General features: G+C 48.4%; 2 protein-coding genes across 2 annotated transcripts in view; one reads left to right on the plus strand and one right to left on the minus strand.

Annotated features, from left to right (window-relative positions):
* WDFY4 (WDFY family member 4) overlaps positions 1–18,944 on the minus strand; it is a 283,986-nt gene that overhangs the window by 55,775 nt on the left and 209,267 nt on the right. The window contains exons 45-47 of the mRNA XM_012651295.1: positions 18,640–18,760; positions 15,972–16,057; positions 14,197–14,259 (exon numbers count right to left, since the gene is read on the minus strand). Of these exons, the coding sequence (XP_012506749.1) occupies positions 14,197–14,259; positions 15,972–16,057; positions 18,640–18,760 (270 nt within the window). The remainder of the gene's footprint in view (positions 1–14,196; positions 14,260–15,971; positions 16,058–18,639; positions 18,761–18,944) is intronic.
* LRRC18 (leucine rich repeat containing 18) lies at positions 3,227–4,225 on the plus strand. The gene has a single exon (XM_012651294.1). It carries the CDS (start codon positions 3,320–3,322, stop codon positions 4,085–4,087), a length of 768 nt encoding a protein of 255 aa, XP_012506748.1. The 5' UTR covers positions 3,227–3,319; the 3' UTR covers positions 4,088–4,225.

The following is an 18,944-nucleotide window of genomic DNA, read 5'->3' on the forward strand; positions in this document are numbered from 1 at the left end:
TATATATGATTTTTTATGATTTACTATATCTTTTTGTATATTGTCTTAGTGACTTCTCTGGGGATTGAAATACACATTCTTAACTTTTCACAGAATTAATATTTCACCACTTCAAAAGCAATATAAAAACCTTACCACCATACAGGTCTCATTAACTTCCCCCCTTATGTTGTAGTTGTCAAACGTATTACATCTATATACTTTGACAACCCCATCAGGCAACGTTTTAATTTTCGCTTTCAACTGCATACATGTTTTAAAGGTCTTAAGAGGAGAGGAATAGTCTATTATATTTACCCAGATATTTGTCAAGTCCACGGCTCTTCCTTGATCCCCAAAGCTCCAAGTTTCTCTTTAGTGGGGCTCCCCTTTCATCTGAAGAACTTCCTCTGGCATTTCTTTTATAGCACCTCAGCTAGTGGCAAAACCTTTTATTTTCATTCATTTGAGAATGTCTTTACTTTTCCTTCATTCCTAAAGGATACTTTCACTGTCTGGGTTGACGTTCTTTTCTTTCAGCACTTTAAAAATTATTTTTCCAGTATCCCCGGCCTCCATGGTTTCTGATAAGAAACCCGTAGCTGATGCTTTGCTGTTCTCCTGCAGGTGATGCATTATTCTTTTCTGGAAGGTTTCAAGTTTCCTCTTTAATTTTGAGTAATGGGGTCACGTGTCTGTGTATGAATTTATTTGAGTTCATTTGTCCTGTTTGGAGTTCGCTGAGCTCCTTGCAATTATAATTTTTATGTTTTTCACCAACTTTTGAAAATGTTCAGCTGTTTTTCCTTCAAATATTTTTCTGCACAACTTTTTCCACTCCTTCTGAGGCATAGATATAGATACGCACACACGTGCACACACAGATATGCTTCACTTAATGACAGGGTTACGTTCTGAGAAATGTGTTCACTAGGCAATTTTGTCGTTATGCAAACATCCTAGAGTGCTTACACAGACCTAGATGGGGTGGCCCACTACACACCTAGGCCGTATGGGACAGCCTATTGCTCCTGGGCTATAAGCTTGCACAGCATGTTACTGTGCTGAGTGCTGCAGGCAACTGTAACACATGGTTAGTATTTGTGTATCAAACATAGAAAAGGTACAGTAAAAATACAGTACTATAATCTTACAGGACCACCGTCATAGATGCAGTCCATTGTTGACCAAGATGTCATTATGCAGTGCATGACCATATATATTTTTTCCCTTAAAGCAGGCCTTTTTAAAAGGCCATCAAAATAAAGGCAGTTTAGGGCAAGTCCACAGTTCATAACAACTTTGTGAATCACTTTTCTTGAACTCCCTGCTCTCTGCAATCTCCCTGACATTTTGGCTCCCAGAAGTACCTCTGCCCTCCCCCTTTCCTTGGTCTCTGGACTGGAAGTGCAGGGATTTTGTTTTGTAGCTCTACTGCACACTTCTTGCCACGGTTCTGCCTCTAGGGCCAAGTGGCAGTAAGGTGGAGGAAACAAAGCAACCTGCAGGCTCTAGGGACCACAGTTTGGTCAGAGAAAATGGTTTCCCCCCTCAGCTGCTAGGCGTCTGCCTGGCTGACCCCAGGATGCAGGACTGCCCGGGCCGAGGCAGGAGAGGAGGGGGAACAAATAGAGCAAGATCCAGATCCCCTCACTCTCTCTGACCCTTAAAGCTCCCTTTCCTGCTCCTTGGGCCAAGACGAGAGGCTCTTGTTAGAAATCAGAAATCTCCCTGTCCCTACCTGGTTCAAAGTTTCGTGCTCAGGGCTGTCTTTGAGTCCAGGCCAAGGGATATAGCTGAGGGGAGGAGGGAAGATTCAGGAAACTTGCTGCCAGAGTGGTATCACGGTTATGGATTTCTTCTCCGAACTGCCTGATGCCATTTGTCTGCAGATCCTGGCTTGCTCCTCTACGTACCTGCCTAAGGTCTTTAGTTGCTTTCAGGGTGAGGCAGGACAGAGTGCGCTTACTCCATCTCAGCGGGAACTGGAATGCCAGCTTTCTTTTTTAAGTTGCTTTATCTTATCCGGATCCTCAGCGCTGAGTGATATAGAAACTTCCATACAGATGAACATAGTGCTGTCTTGGGTAACCAGCCATTTACACCTGAATGTGGTACGTTCACGATTTCTAAAGCATAGGGTCAGCTTACAAGGCCCGTGCAAAGAACATTGATGCTGCTGAGAGCTGAGAATTCTTTCACTGGTTTGCTATGGAGACCACCGTCCATCCCAGGAGGCTGGGACCCAGCAGGACTCGCATAGGCTGGGACCCTCTGACCTCTGCCTAAGGGTGGTGATGGTGGGTTTACAGTAAGCATGAGAAAGGCTGTTCTACACATCTCCCTTGCATACTGAGGATTCCTGGGTGAGGAAAACATGTGACGATAGCCCCAAACAGCTTGACTGCCGGACATTCCTGTGTTATATCAACCTGGATCCTAATAAAGGCCTGGATGATGGAGCACAGGAACTATAGAGCACCCTCCCGGTCTGCACCTGCGGGGAACGAGGCAGTACAAGCGTCTGTCTTCCTGCAGCATGCTTCTGCCTGCTTTGGGACTCTTGGTCCAAAAATAGAAAATCAGCAAGCAAGAGGCACTGAGTTGTTGGAAAATGGTTCCAGAACCAAAAAGAACAGGGGACACCCTGATGCTCTTGGGCCGAGCAACAGGCTTTTCTGCACTGCTCCTGGGGCTCTGTGGTTATAGTAGCCAAGGCCTGTCTAGTCCCTCTGGGTCTACAAGGTGAAAAGGGATATATAAGTCAGTCTTAATGCCCACCTATTCCCTCATTTCCAGGCATATGTTGTGCCTAAGAACTCAGCGGTCCCTCCCCAGGAACTTGTGTGATAACTCAAGGAGACACTAGATTTATGCTCGGGTCTGAGAAGTGGCAGATATCCTAGAACACGCATATGCGCACACACACACACAGACACACGCATGTGCAGCTCTGGCTGGGGGCACACGGCAAGTCCAGGACAGTGACGGAATTCACGAATGAGGGTGTGCACCACACAGCGAGACGGGTGTCAAGGTCCCTCAGGCTGACCCTGCTGCAATTTGCTGGGGATCCTTGGCTGGGTTACTTCTGCCAACGCCCTGATTCCTCCCCCTCACCCTCTTTCTCTCTTTTTAAACCCTTGGCGAGCAAAGCCTTTATGATGCAGGGGAAGTCCAGTCCTCTTACATCATCCCCTAACTAGGTGTTTTTTGTGTTCCTTCAGAGTCTATCTTCGAGCAGTTTCACGTGACTTTTTCCTCACACCAAGGTCTTTCACCATCCCATCAGAACAACATCCACAAGCATACTTCAAACACACTCCCCTACTAAAAGAACATGGCCAAGGGCGCGAAAGCCCCCAAGGGCAAGAAGATCACCTTCAACGTGGCCAAGAATTGCATCAAAATCACGTTCGATGGGAAAAAACGACTTGACTTGAGCAAGATGGGAATCACCACCTTCCCTAAGTGTATTCTGCGGCTCAATGATGTGGACGAGCTCGACCTCAGCCGGAACATGATCAGGAAGATCCCTGACTCCATCTCCAAGTTCCAGAACCTCCGGTGGCTGGACCTGCACAGCAACTACATCGACAAGCTGCCCGAGTCCATCGGCCAGATGACCAGCCTGCTCTTCCTCAACGTCAGCAACAACAAGCTGACCACCAACGGCCTGCCCGTGGAGCTGAACCAGCTCAAGAACATCCGCACGGTGAATCTGGGCTTGAACCACCTGGACAGCGTGCCCACCACGCTGGGTGCCCTGAAGGAGCTGCACGAGGTGGGGCTCAACGACAACCTGCTCAACAGCATCCCTGTGAGCATCTCCAAACTCCCCAAGCTGAAAAAGCTCAACACAAAGCGGAACCCCTTTCCAAAGCCAGACGAATCGAACACATTCATAGATTCCATCAAAAGGCTGGAGAACTTATATCTGGTGGAGGAGAAGGATCTGTGTCCGGCTTGCCTGAAAAAATGCCAATGTGCCCGGGACAAGCTGAATAAGATCAAGAACACGGCCTTGATGACACCGAGAAAGGCCATCTTTTCCAACCTGGTCTCACCCAACTTCATGGCCAAGGAATCCCAGGAAGAGTGGAGGTGACGCGGTCCCAACCCCGAGGCAGGAGGGGAAGGAGGAGGGAGGGAAGAGGGAAGGGGGCTGCACCCACAAGAGATTGAAGGCCCCCTTGTGACTGTGACAGCTCTTCCAGTCAAGCCCATAAAACACCTTTCCCTGCTTCCTCGGCTTGTGATTGTGTTGACTAAAGGGCCGTTGGTTCCTTGCCATTCCACACGTCTCTCTTCTCTGCATGCACACACCCACATACCCACACACACAGGACAGCAACCCAGGAAAGGGCCGTCCATCTCACTTGTGCTCCAGAACTCTCCTGCCTGCGCCTGTGACCTGCGCAGCCAGTGCTGCCACACACTCTTACTCTCACCACCCTGGTATTTCAGAACCCACTGCCAGCTCCCAGAGGTGGAGCTTGCTCCGTGGGATGTTCTGGGTCTGGGCTTCAGAGGTCAGACATCTCAGAGTATGGCTGTAGCAGAGCAGGTGGGCACTTGGTCTCAGGTAGGGGATGGAGCTGAGCCACAGAAATGGGAAGGTGTCATCATTAAGTATTGGCAGATAGCTTTTGGGGTCCAAAGCAGTACTATCTTTTTCTCTTAACTGTGCTTACATAATTTGCTCTAGGAGCTTCTAGACTAAACCTCCAGGCCCTTGACTGGCTGTGAATGAATGAGGTTGCACTCCATCCTACTATATCCAGTGCTTTTCCATTCCCTCGTGGGAGTAAGGAAAGAATGGGGGCAGGTATGGGTTGATGCATCCGATAAATAAATACCTTGCTGGGCACCGTGCTAGGTGCAGGGACCGTGTCCAGCTGGGGAGAGCTTGGCTTGCCTTGTGCAAGGTGGAGGAGAAACTGGCTAAAAGAAGGTGCAGAACATCATCTGAGGAACTTAGGAGATCAGGGTTGCATGATTTGCAGGGCTGGCCTGGCTTAGAGAAAAGCCAAAGACTCTGGATTTGGACAGATCTAGGTCTGTGGCAGCTCTGCTTCTGACTTGCCATGTCCTTGGGCACCTAACTTAGCTTTGGTTCCCTCGTCTGTAAAGTGGGAATAACACCATCTCTAACTCCAAGGGTTGTCACGCGTCTTAAACAGGTAACAGATAGAGTACGTACTTAACAGAAGTCAGCGTTCCCCAGGAACGAGAGCTTGGAGCATTTCCAAACTGAAACACGACTCTGGACAGTGTCGCCACTCACACTAGATTTTTTTGGTAGAAATGACTGCAGTAGAGTCAATTCTCAGAATAACTGGCTTCACTGTGTATCATTCGCTCATACCTTCATACTGTTCGAAATTAAAGACTCAAGGAAGATACCTTGAGGGAGGCTTTCTTCCCCAAGACTCCCTGTGTCGGTGGCAGGTTTGCTGCAGCGGTCACTGGGCAGCACTGGGAGCGGCCACCCGTTCAGCGGGCTTAGCTCACGCCACAAGCCATGCAGACAGCACGCGGCGTCTTCGCTCCCCACTGCTTATGTCCGTTTGTAGCGCTTAGCTGCGACAACCTTACCCTCCTCCTAAAATCTTGGGAGATCTAGATTCAAAATTTTCATTTTGGTTTTTCCTTTATGAATTATTTTCCATTATAAAAGTAACAGAACCACAACATGGTATTAAATATAGCAGTTTAAAGTATCCATCATTCTACGGTGTAAGCCAACTATAATACTGGCAGATTTCCTTACTAGATATTTTTCTGTATATATTTTTATATGTAGTTAAAATTATAGCATCCATGTCATTTCTATCCCACTTTGAAAGCCTTATTTTTACATGGTCTTAATAACCATGTAAAACATCTTAAAACATCTGCAGGACAGTTATTCTTATGAATATATCTAAGTATAAGTCACAGTTGAGCCTTTATGTTATTTCTAATTTTTTCACTTATGGAAATAGTTTTGTGACGAAAGCCTATATGACTAAAATGTTTGAAAATATTTTGGATTATATCCTTGACATAGCTTCATTATTAGAAATATTGTGTTAAAGGGTGTGTTTTTGCAAATAATTTTTGATACATGCCATCAAGGAGCTCCTATGAGGTTTACACATATTTATGTGTCTACCAAGTAACAAGTTAGAGGACCCATCTCCCTGTATCCCTGCTAACATCGAGCACCGTCCTTTACATTTTTCTCTTCATTGAATGTCTGAAATGATTTATTACAAGCCCTTCTGAAGATGAGGGAGCAATTGTGTCTGAGATGCGCATGACAAGATGCCACATCTCAGACCACTCCTAGTCTGTCGGGGTCTTGGGCATGTCCATAAAGGAGCCCACCTGCTCACTTTATCCCTGACCCAAGAGGTATGGAATCCATGTGGGGACATATGATCAAGACAGAGAGTGGTGACTAGTTACTTGGATACGGCCCATTTCAATCTACCCCCTTGAGAGACACTTTTTCTTTAGAATCAGTATTCTCCCCTTACGTATTCAAAAGGACGGGCCATGAAGAGAAGCTAAAAAAGCACTGTGGTCACAGATGACCCTGTGCCCCAGGAAGGCTCTTGGGCTGCAGCACGGGTCTGCCCCCAGCACCCTACCCTGCCTCCTCCCCTCGCTGGGGTCATCCTGAACATCCCGCTCCTGGGCTTGCTGCCCAGTGCTTGCTTCTGTACACGATGACATCTGTTTATTATGCTTTCCCTCTATGCCCATGTCTCAGGAAGGGGTTTTAAGTGCGTTTAACTTCACCAGGATTGAGAATAAATAGGAGGTGGGCCCAATTTTCCCCAGAATGCACTCAAGTTAGATACGTCTTTAGCCGGGAAACGCTGGCAAGTGGCACATAGCAGAGACTGGAGATGAGACCAGTTAGGAGGCATCTTCCAGGTTTTATTTCTTTCTCTGTCAAGTCTTCCTTGATGTTGATGTTCCTTCATGCTCTAAGATACCTCAGTCACCTTTACTTTCTGGAAATTTTGTTAAGCCTAAAAATACTTCATAGGAAAGCCACAAGTTTTCTCTTTCTTCAAATAGAACAAAATCCCTATTCACACTAACCTAAGCATCACCATTTCTGAAAGCCAGGTGTGACCTTGGTCACCTGTTGTGTTTGGCCTCTGTGGCCTGGAGCAATTTTATTAAAAATTTATTTAGGGAAATATACTAAAAAATATGATAGCTAAATCAAAGTTGAATTTTAACCAATTGTTCAGTAATGCATAGGTAGGCAGGAAAAAAATAAAACAGAGAAATGAACATCAGGGAAAAAATGGAAAACAAAAAATAAAATTATGTTCTAATATTTTGATAATTACAATAAATGTAAATGGTCTATTTTACTTGTAATGGCCCCAAACTGGAAACAATCAAATGTCCCTCAATGCACAAAGGGTTAAACAAATTCTGGTATATCCACACCAGGGAATAATACTCAGCAATAACAAGGAACATACTATTGATACATGCAACAACTTGGAAGGATCTCAACGGCATTATTCTGAGTAAGAAAAGGGCCAATCTTCAAAGTTCATGTACTGTATGATTCCATTTATAGAACATTCTCTAAATGACAAAATAATAGAGATAAAAAACAGATCAGTGGTTGCCAGGAGTTAAGGATGGTGGGAGGAGGAAGGGGTGGGCATGACCATAAAGTGTTAGCACAAGAGATATCTTTGTGGTGATAAAATAATTGTGTCTGTTGATTGTGGTGGTGGTTACCTGAACCTACACACATGATAAAATGACAATGAACTATGCATAGGCATGTACCAGTGTTAACATCCTAGTTTTGAAATTGTACTAGAGTTATATAAAATGTAGCCATTGGAGGGGAAGAACTAAAGGAAAAGTACATGGGACCTCTGTGTATTGTGTTTGCAGCTTCCTGTGAATCTATATTTTAAAACAATTTTTTTTAACAACTGATCTTACAGCCCAGATGCAGCAATAAACAGATCCTTGTACATCTGTCCTGTGCTAATTTATGAGGCACTATGGCAAGCTTAAAGTAAGTCTACAACACACCCAGTCAGCCAAGAGCTGCAATTCCTCAACCATCTGGCAGAGTTAAGGCATTTTAGGCACCTTAACCTCGGCTCACCCAACTAGTCTAAAATTACCCATTGTTGATCTTTTCTTTGCAGATTACTGGGAAAGATGTTAAAATAAAAAAAAAAAAAGTGCATGGCTTCTCTATGTGCCAGGCTTTCTGGAGGTTGCTGGGCACAGGAAGCAGCTGGGGTGGGGAAACCTTGAACCAGTGGGTTGCTCTTCACCACTCCTGGGCTTTCGCACACCTGCCCCCAGCCCTGGTGGTGCGGGAGTGCGGAGGCTGTGGACGCAACACGGCTGGGTAGAGCTGGAAGGAAAAGGGGCAGGCTTGCTGCAGAGAGCAGGCCTTGAGTCAGGCCTTTGCCCAGGAAGGGGTCTGAGGTCATGGCTGAGGATAGGGCTGAGACAAGACACAAACCTGGTGCAGCAAGAATAATATGGGATGGGGCCAGAGCCAAGGTCTGAGCACAACCCAAGCAGAATCACCGGGGGTCTGATGCCCATTAGACCGTTGGGCTAACTGGGTAAAAAGCTCCTAAATGCTGGGGCACTGGCTGTCACTCTCATTTTGAGTTTGTGGCCAGGTTTGGTTCACCTTTGGTTCCAGCAACTGTGCCTTAGCCCCAGGGTATGAGTTGTTTGGTACCCACAACTGTTCTCCCAGGGCTGCACTTGACCAAGAAACCCACGGACCATGCTTCTCCACTCAGTGGAGAAGCTGACACCACCTTTATCAAAGTTTCAGTGTACCTTACTGATCTGTAGCCAATGGCACTGATCTCCTGGGAGTATGATTGAAAAAGGAGAAATGAGGAGAAGGCGAACTTGAGCTTTGGCCTCCCTGCTGCTAACGGTGGTGCCTCTGGGGACGCGACTGATAACAGTAGAAAATCATATTCTTATGGGAATTGCATAACGTCTTATGGCTGGTTTTCTAAATTCTTTGTCTTTCATTATTTTTCTCAAAGATAATATGTAAAGGAAAAAATAAACTGAAAACACTCAACTGTAGAACTTGCACCATCCAAAATGAATTTCATTCTACACAGCATACTTAAAGAAGTTATACAACTGAGAGAAGATTTCAGGAATTATGAACATCCAGGTCCAATCAGGCCCCAAATATAAGCACTACCTCACACCCAACTGCTTTCTCCAGCCAAGGGACACTTTTGCCTCAATGCCAAGACCAGTCAGCATTTCAGACTTTGTTAGAAACCGCGGCTACGGAAAGATTCCTCCAGTCCATTCAAAGATGTGTGCTGAGTGCAGCAGAGATTTGAGAGAGGGAGAGCCAGGCAGGCATCCTAGCCTTGTATTTCTGTGAGTCCCCATTCTTGCAGAGAGCTAATCTTGGAAGTTATATTCTGCAGCACTCTTTTTTGCATATTTTGTAAAAAGGGAAGTGCTGTCTTTGGTACCCACTATGCTTTACACAAGGACAAATTTGATATTCAGTGACAAGAGAAAGTATGTTCCAGAAAAAACTTTGCAAAAATATGATTTTTGTTATCTGTCACTGGAAAATGACATAACCCAACATGATTGTTTTGTTTCGTTTTTCTTAGTTTCAGGATGATTAGAGTAACTAGATCACTCCAGGTGATCACGTCTATTGTTTTTCTCCTTTAAAACAGGGTTGGGGTAATAGTTAAAGGATTGTTATACCATGTGTTTAATTTTGAAGCTGTTTCCAGCCCTTTCTGGAAGGGCACAAGCACATTTAAGTGGAAGGATGTGTGTTTACTCACATATGCATTCTCCTTTCCTTGCAACTTCTGCCATGTTTCTCCTCTTCTGACTGGTCCCCTTTATGCTGCAACAGAGCCTGCCTGTGTCCAACACCTTGGAGTGGCTTGTCCAAGGGCTCTAGCTGGCTTTGCATTAGAGGGCCCTGTAGGCTTGCAGAGCCTTACACCCTGCAGAAGTCGGATCACGCTGTCTTCAGAATGGTCTAGTCCTGTAGCATGGGGTCTAGTCCCACAGATGAGCTGTGGGTCCCAGATTCATCCAGACTTTGCAAGTATTTTCCACTTAGGATCCAGGCCCAGAGAGCCTCCTTAGTATGTAGTTGCAGAGGCAATGTTCGTCACTGAAAGTCAGGAAAACTCTGGTACCGAAAGCTCCAGTTTCCTGTACGTGGGGGATGGCGTCCAAAGGGGCCAAATGAGACATCATTTGGAGAGGGAGGCCGAAGATATGAAAACCTACGGCATAAGCCAAGCATTATGGGCCAGTGAAAACCCTCAGAACTGCACACACCTCCTTTAGAGATGAGAAGTTCATGCTCACTACAGTAACTAACAAGCAGCCAGGTGTTTTTCAAGACTCATTCTATGGACCAGGCGTTGCCCCTGGCAACCTAAATGGAAAATCATCAGGTTCATTCCAGGCACATAACAATGGCCAGCCAAGGGCCACCTCTGCCTTCCCACCCCAGCGCTCCTGAAGCCACACTCAGGCTGGTGAGAAGAGGGCTGGAAAGGGGACATACAGAAGAGCTGAGAACAGGGACAACTGCCTGTTTTTAATCAGTTGTTCCATTAACATTCCAAACACACAGCAGGTAACTTTGAAACTAGGCAAAGGGATTACAGATTACAGGGCAACTACCATGGGTCCAGGTCAGTGCAGTCAGCCTGACCCCAAGGCCCACGGCTCTTTATTTAGCACAGTCTCACCACGTGCCCTTGCTGCTGCTCAGGTGGCCTCCGAGCCTAGTCCCTGCACTCTGCCGGGGCATCCTCATTTTGTTGAGACTCTCAGAGGAATGCTGAGATGGGCATTTCTCTGGAGCACAATGTACTGTTCCCAGTTGACCCCGGAAGCTTCCCCAAGAGTCTTCACTCTTGGAGCTGTGCTGAGACTGTGCCTGGCAGGGCATCGAAAGGCCATGGAAGACCCTGCTCCAGTGGGCACAGGTGGCCACGGTGGCGAAAGTCACCACAGTGGAAATAAAATCAGTGTGGCGCTCAGCTGTCCCCCCCACACAAGGTGGTGTAAGGCAGGTGTCAGGGCCATCACCAAGCTATGGATGAGTGAAGAGTAATTTCCAAACATCCGACTCATACCCAGAGAATCATCTTCCTACCACCTGGCAATCCTTTCTGTAGGGACCCCCAGCTTAGTGGCCACAGCCAGGCTTCAGGTCCTTTTCTACGTTTTTCCCTCTGCCCTCCTCTGTCTGCCTCCTCTCTATTTGGAGTAGAAACATAGAAACTTCCCCCTGTGGACAAAGGTATGTGTTGTTGGGTCAAAGCACCCCAAAGACTCTGAGGGTGACAGATTAGGAATGGACCGAGTGCCGCTCACAGTCACAGGGGCAGCTACGCAATTGCTGAGTGATGTCACATAATATATTCATAGGAGGGGGAGCTGCAGAGACAAATGGGGCTGAAATGTTTCAGGGAGAGAGAAAACCATGTGCAGCCAGCGGGTGCCAGGTTCCTTGCAGTTCTGTGCACACAGCAGTGGATGGCCATCTGCTGTGGTTCACGCCTCAGTATTCACCCCCTTGTGATAACAGAACCTCGATTCTCTAGGGAACTATGCTCCCTTCGGTTTGGTTCATGTTGCCAAGTGGGACCGACCTCGCCCCTAGAAACTGGGTGAGCATATCACCCCAATCTGGCTAGTGAAAACATTTGATTGGTTCTGGGGTGGGCATGCAACCCAACTTGGGAGAATGACATTCAGTTTGGGGATTTTTGCTGAAATTACTGGGATGGAGCATGTGTGATGTGTGGTGGAATTCCTATATGATGGATGTCAGTCTGGAGCTGTTGGGGCTTCCACGCTGCTATGCTGCGAAAGCCTGCCAAGAGTGGAGCCAGTCCAGGGAAAGCCTCTCCCAGGGACGGAGGGCCACAGCTCCCTGCAGACTCACTCGAGCCTAGAGATCCGGCCATGTCTGCAGCCAGACCATTTTTGGCCTTCGGATGAGGTCAGGTGATAAATCCTCTCTTTTGCTTCAGTTACTTTGAGATAGCTTTCTCCCACTCATACCAAAACAGTGCTGAGAAATCCAAGTGTGAACCAGAAGCTTATATAAAACAAGCAAGCTGAGATCACCAAGCCAGTGCTCAGCACATGTGCATGGTCAGGGCTGTGTCGTTGCTGCACTGGTGAACTACGTCCACTGCGGCGGGTAAAGAGCCGCCACCCACCTCTGGCGACCCACTGCTGCCCAGACCTTCTGGACCACGCCCTGACACGCCTCGCACTTCCCCACAATCTGTCAACTAAAGGGTAAATGTGTGGCACAATAGGCAGCCACTGCAATTGATCCACCGAAGGCCATGAGTGGCTCCCATGTTGCCAAGTTCAGTGGTCATTTTTCAGTTCTTACCCTTCTTGGCCTATCAACACATTTGACCATTCCTACCGTGACACACTCTACCTGGCTTCTAGGACGTCTCCCACACCTGAGGTTTCTGCTACCTTTCTGGCTACTCCTTCCCCATCTCTTTTGCTGGCCCTGTCCACGTCTTTACCCTCTAAAGGTTGCTGTGCCCAGGGCACAGTCCTCGGACCTCTTTTCCATGTGCAAACATTCTCTTGAAGATCTTGTCCACTCTCATGGCTTTAAACACCATTCCAAATGTACATCTCACCCGGACCTCTCCCTTCAACTCCAAATTCATAGATCCAATGGCCTCCACGACGCCACTGCCTGGATGTGTGACAGGTATCTCGGAGTTCACATGGCCACACCTGAGCTCCTGGAGTCCACCCCAGTCCACAATGGCTCTTCCCCGTGGTCATCCCCATTTCATTTCTCAATTGCTCAAGCCTAAATCCTCAGTCTTAAGTCCTCTCTCTTACACACAAACCCCACGCTTAATTTGTCATCCGATACCATCAGATGTACCTTCAAAACACATCCTTAATCTGTCCACATCATGCCGTCTTTGCTGCCATCTCCCTCGATTGCTGCAGTAGCCTCCCAACCAGACTCCAGCTTCTGCCTCTGACCACTACGGTTCGTCCTTGGCACAGCAGCCAGAGTGATTCTTTTCGATATAAGTCAGGTCATCCCATTCCTCTGCCCCAAACCTTCCAAGCCTTCCCATTTATTCAGAGTGAGGCCAACACCATAGCCACGAGCCCCCAAGGCTTGCACCAACCAGTCCCTGTGGGCTCTCTCATTCTGCTCCCACTAACTCCCTGCACCCCAACCTGCTCACCCCAGCTGCACCTCGCTCCTCCCTCGGCCTGACACGCTCTTCCCCCAGTTAGCTTCACAATGTGTTTCCCCAATTCGCTCAAGTCTTAATTCAAACACCATTTTCTTGCCTGGCCATCTAAGATTTCAGTGCCCATGTCTATCTGCTTGGTTCTTACACTCACACTTACCACCATCTAACATACTGCCAAGTTCTCTCATCTGATTTATGGCTGTCCTCCTCACAAGAATATAAACTCAGTAAGCACAGGGAATATTTGGGCTATTTCCCTTGTTGCTCTGTCAAGCAGCAAACACCACACCTCACAAGCTATTGATAAATAATTTTGGATGAATATTCCATAAATATTTTGCATATCATTCCTGAGGACACCCGTCCTGACCTGTCCCCACATACTCCTAAAGAAAAGCAGCAACCACGTCCTTCTTCCTATCCTCATTCCTAATTGAAGTAAAAACACCTACTGGTTCCGGTAACGGGGTCCTGGGTAGGGGCTGTAAGCATTTCATTCATTGGGAAAGATGTCCCATGTCATAGACTCATATATTAACATCCAATTCACTCACCATCCTATATTAATGCAGCTTCTAAGCATTCAGAGACTCCCATTATAGGAGGCACAGGCCTGGGGTTGCTCACATACCTATGCCTGAGGGCCTGACCCCAACGCTGACCCTGTCTTGATACCTCTCCGGGCAACCTGCCCAATCTGAAAAAGCCACAGAGCATGTGGGGCTTCAAGTCTATGCATAGAGGTTGACCTGGCACGAGGACTTTCAGGAGTAGGAAGAAGGACGTACAGGGACAAGAGAGAAAAATCGACGGGAGGGAGATTGTTGTGCTTTCTGCATGACTTCTTTGAAGAAGGACAAGGCAGATGAAGGAAATCGAAGTGAGGCCAGCACCATGCCCAGAGAGCACGCTGCCCTGCCGTTACCTTGGACTGAGGGGGTCCTCTGTGACGCCTTTCCCCTTCAGGCTGGGCTGGAAAGAGCAGAAGCTAAACAAAAAGGGAAGGGATAATTCTATCAGCAGAGCCGAGACCCGTCTACCTCCAGCAGAAACGTTTCTAAAGCCAGGCCAGAGCTGGCTCCATTCTCGGCCCTCTCTTGCCCCATCCCACCCCTGGGTTGTGAATGCCAGACCTGGGCATACCTCTGAGGTGCTCCTTAGCACCCTCTGGCACTGGACTTTCTAGCCTTAATAATAATGACACAATAAAACAGCAGTCACTTAGGCAATGTGTTTGCAGTACCTCCTCAGGGCCAGGTGTTTGACAACATTGCCAATTTCAACAACCTCTGCTGTGAGTCCCAGTGTGTCACCCTGGCGACAAATGCCATTTTACTGTAAGCCTCCTTGAGCAGGCTGAGGTGCCGTCTTGGAGTGTTTGCATTAGGCCACAGTCACAGCCCGAGCTGTGGATCTATGAGACTTCCAGGTCAACTGGGAAAAATTTTTGTGTAATACACAGGAACCGTGGGGGGAAATGAATCAAGTTTGGCATTGCATGTCTGCTTGAAGACGATTTTAGGAGAGAATCTAACAGTGGCCCTTGGAAGAACCTCACAGAAAGGCTCACGTGAATCAAAGAAGGTACACCCAGAGCTGGCACACGCAGCCCCTCTGCAGGAGTTGTTTTGCTCTGCTCTGGCCCTGCCTTTGGCTGCAGCAGCTGGCCCTGGTGCCAGTTACCGGCCAGGGCCACCAGGAAGGCAAGCTATCGATAATAATTTTGAATAAATTGGTGGCACCTTCCATACTCATTATAAATATTTTGCATATCATTCCTGGGGACACCCCTCCTGCCCTGTCCCCACATACTCCTAAAGAAAAACAGCAACCATGTCCTTCTTCCTATTCTCATTCCTAATTTAAATAAAAACACCTACTGATCCTATACTGGCCTTTCAGAGGACTGGAATCTCTAAGCACAAAATAAGGCTTCTTGGCCGGGGGGTCAAATCTCATCCCAGAACTCCCAGCTCAACGAGGAGCAGAACATACCCACTCCCTCTGCTCACAGCCTCTGTGTGCTCTGCTCACGTACGGACTTCCTGTCCTGTCTAGATTCTCTACAAATCAATGTTTATGCCTTTAATGTTAATAAAAATAAATAACCATGATATCAAGAACTTATATACTGGCTCAGATTTCTTAGATTGACTAATCCATTTGGAGAAAGAAGTTAAGGAAAACAGCAGGCTTCTCCCTTTAAGAAAAAAGATGTTCAAGGCGCATGTGGGAGATCAGTTGTTTGGAACTCTTTCCAGTGAAATACAAAATTGGAGCAACTAAAATTGGCAGCTGGGATGAAACAAACAAAAAAGATTAAGCCAAAAAAATTACTTGGAAAATTAGAATATAAAGCCAGAAAATTCTGGAAGGCCCACTGAATGGCCAGTTTCTTAACTATGTTGCATCTGCATGATTTTGTTCTCCTGTCAATGATTACTCTTCTAAACCACTTCAGTCCATGAACACAGAGCTTGTGTCCCAGGATGGAGAGAAGAAACTTCTCTATCTTTTCTCTGTACTCTGTCCCATGATTCAACAGCTCTGTGGGCCAGGAAGTTCTTACCTGTGCCTAGCCTAAATCCTGCCCACTGTGGGTTGGGAACAGTTTTCCTGAGAACAGAACTGAGCACTCTCTGTTCCTTAGCTTTTGGGTCAGGATCAGTTTTCCCAGAAGGATGATACTCGCACCCTTACCTTTTGAAGGCCTTATTCCGATCGCCGTTGTAGAAGACAAGAAACTTGGAATATCCATTTTGGAAGAAGATCTCCAGGGCAATGTCCTGTGAAGAGAAACCCCTTTTTACTGCTCCTGATGTTTCCTGGAATGGAGACGCCCCCAGGGTGACAGAGCTTCTGGCAGTGGGTCATTGGGTCTCGTGTCAAGCAGTCCTTCCTGGTTAGTCCTAACAACCTCCTCTGGATGTGAAGACTTTGGTGACGGGGTGGGGGGCGTGTCTGCAGAATGAGAGGTGGGGCAGGGGGCCTGACCTCAGCTCCGAGCTCCTTTGGCTGAAGCAGGAAGACCCACTTGCATGACCAGTGAGGAGAAGATGGAGACACTTTTACCTCCGGGTCATGGGTTTGGTTTCCTGAGCCAGGGGCCACCTTACCAGGGTACTAGGGAAGCTGGCTGGGGAGGTGCAGCTCTCAAACTCGGTGGCATCGTGCACTGATCTGTAGACGAAGAGGCACAGCATGCTCTGCCTGGTCCATTTTGCTGAGCCACCTTAATGTGGCCACACTGACATGGCAATGTTGTAATCAGGGGTGTCTTGTTACTGCCTAAATAAAATCCTCAAGATTTTCTTTCCTTTTCCTTTCTTTCCCTCCCCCTTTCTCTCCTCCTTCCCTTTCTCCCTCCCTTCTATTCCAAGCTATGTAAATAACAGACTTAGAATAGGGGTAGTGTTAGTCTCCGTATGGGATAAATGTCAGGGATAAGATGGGGCCGGGGGAGAGAATTCCTAGGGTTGGAGAGAGGGCCGAGGAGGGGTGAGGTCTGTACGTGGAGAGACAGATGGAGTGAGTGAGGGTCAGACGCAGAGATGGGCTCTGCACCCAATGACAGAGCCCCGCCCTGTGTCTACCTGGCTGGAGTGAGTTCTCAAAGTCCATTTCATTAAGGCTCTCGAGCAGAGGGAAAGTATTTGCAATGATATTGTAAACCCCTCTTCTCTGCTAGTGGATGTAAATAAGAGTCTCATATTTTTTTCTACAGATAAAATGTAAATAATGTGCAAAACATAAAGTGAATGTGGAATTTGTGGAGGATACAGCTTGCCCTGGCCACCTTGGGTGCCAGGCTTTGACTTTCTTCTGGAAGACTCCAAGGCTGCAAAGAGTGGACTTGCTTGCGAAGCTCCCCCATGCCAACCCTGACCCGCTTGGCGGTGCATGCACACGCGTGCACGCATGCACTCACACACACACGCACACACACTCGCACTTCTGGCTTCCACCACTTTAGGCGAACCAACCATCTGGAAACAATCACTGTGTACTGGGGAAAAATAAACTCCTTGCTGCTAGATATCTGCCACTATATATCACCTGCAAGATAGATGTAAGCACAAAACATAATGAGTACCTACGATGTGACCCCAAGTATGCTCAGTGCTACGTGTGCGATGGTGGGAAGACACGCGTGGCCTCTGTTCACTGGGGCAGGGATGCTGGAGAGGTGCCCAGATGAGCCCAGTGTGGGGTACTGCCCAGAGCCATCAGGGCGGGGCTGCTTCCCCAGCCCCTTCCAGCTCGCACTCCTCTCAAAGGAGCTCAGGAGGGTCACACAAAATAAGAGCCAACGCTGTGCGGGCAAAGCAGCGGCGAGGGAGGAGGAGGGCTCATCAGAGGCCTCGACTGAGCCGCTGGCTGGATCCTCGTCGCTCCCCTATAAGGCCCCCTGAGCTTCGGTTTCGGAGAATAATCATGAGGCCTCTGCCAGAGCTGCGGAAGCAGGGGTGGTTCACCTGATGAATCAAAGATCTACCCACAGAAAATGCAAATGCTGCCCTGCTGGCCTCTGAAACTAAGGGACCCTGCCCCTCAACGTGGTCCTCAGCCCTTCTCTGCCCCCTGCCGTGGAGGCCTTGCGGGTGGGATGTGCTTTGCTAGCGCTGAGGCTGAGCTACTGGACGTAAGACGTTTTTAGGTCACTGGGGGTCCCTGAGTCTGTCCTCCTCCCTTTGCCACTGAGGAGATGCTTCTAGAAGGAGTGATCTGGATGCGAGGAGGGATGAGAAGCGGGAGGTTGTGACCAGCTCCTGGCTGAGCTCTTCCTGGGAAAGGAGCCTCCATCCCTGCTGAGTGCCTGGTGCGCCCCTGAAGGCAGTGGGTAGGGCTCTGGGGGACCCAGGTCGAGGGGCTGTTGGGAGGTCCTTAAGCAGCTCTGCCCTGGAAACCGGCAGGATCTTGGAGACGGAGGAGCCCGTGGGGAGGCGGCTCGGTGGAGGGGCCCAGCACAGAGGTCACAGCAGAGCAGAGGCACTCAGCTCTCATCACCTGCTCCACCACCAGGCAATGCAGCTGCCGGCTCTGCACTCCTTAATTTCCAAGGCAGCTCTGGGGCCAAGGGCAGAACAAAGCAAAGTGCTGGGGTGCTTGACAACACAGGGAGAGAGAGGCCCAGCAGCCAGGCGCAGGGACTAGAGAGAGGGGAGCAGAAGCCAGAACTCCCAGAAGAGACCAGGACCAGCAAAAGCCCAGGGAATTCACAGGTGTGCTCCTGAGGGCCCTGTGCTGTGCACAGGTGCAAAGAGGGGTCACAGAGGTGTGTCCCTTGATGGCACTTGGACCACCTGTCCCACAAAGACGTGAAGCTCCCTCCTGCCCCTCCTGACGTGTCTGTGCCCAGTGGGCATACCTGCAGGAGGAAGCGGGCCTGCCGGAGCTCCCTCATGTCACCGTAGCTGTGGCGCTGGCACGAGTAATGGTCAGAGGACCTGTCTTTGCTGCACATGTTGAAAATGAATGGATCGCTGATGCTGAAAAGGAAACGACATGCAGGAAACCTGTTGGACATCTGTGGGAGAGGGTGGCTGGAAGGCTTCCTCTTCCTGCCCTCTGCCCGCCACACCCAAATTTCTAGGGACAATCAAAAGGGTGCTGTGGTCACTGGCGGCTAGTGTGCCCGCACCCACCCATCTGACAAACCCTTTCTGAACGCTT

Source organism: Propithecus coquereli, unplaced genomic scaffold, assembly GCF_000956105.1.
Source record: "Propithecus coquereli isolate 6110/MARCELLA unplaced genomic scaffold, Pcoq_1.0 Scaffold351, whole genome shotgun sequence".
Taxonomy (NCBI): Eukaryota; Metazoa; Chordata; class Mammalia; order Primates; family Indriidae; genus Propithecus; species Propithecus coquereli.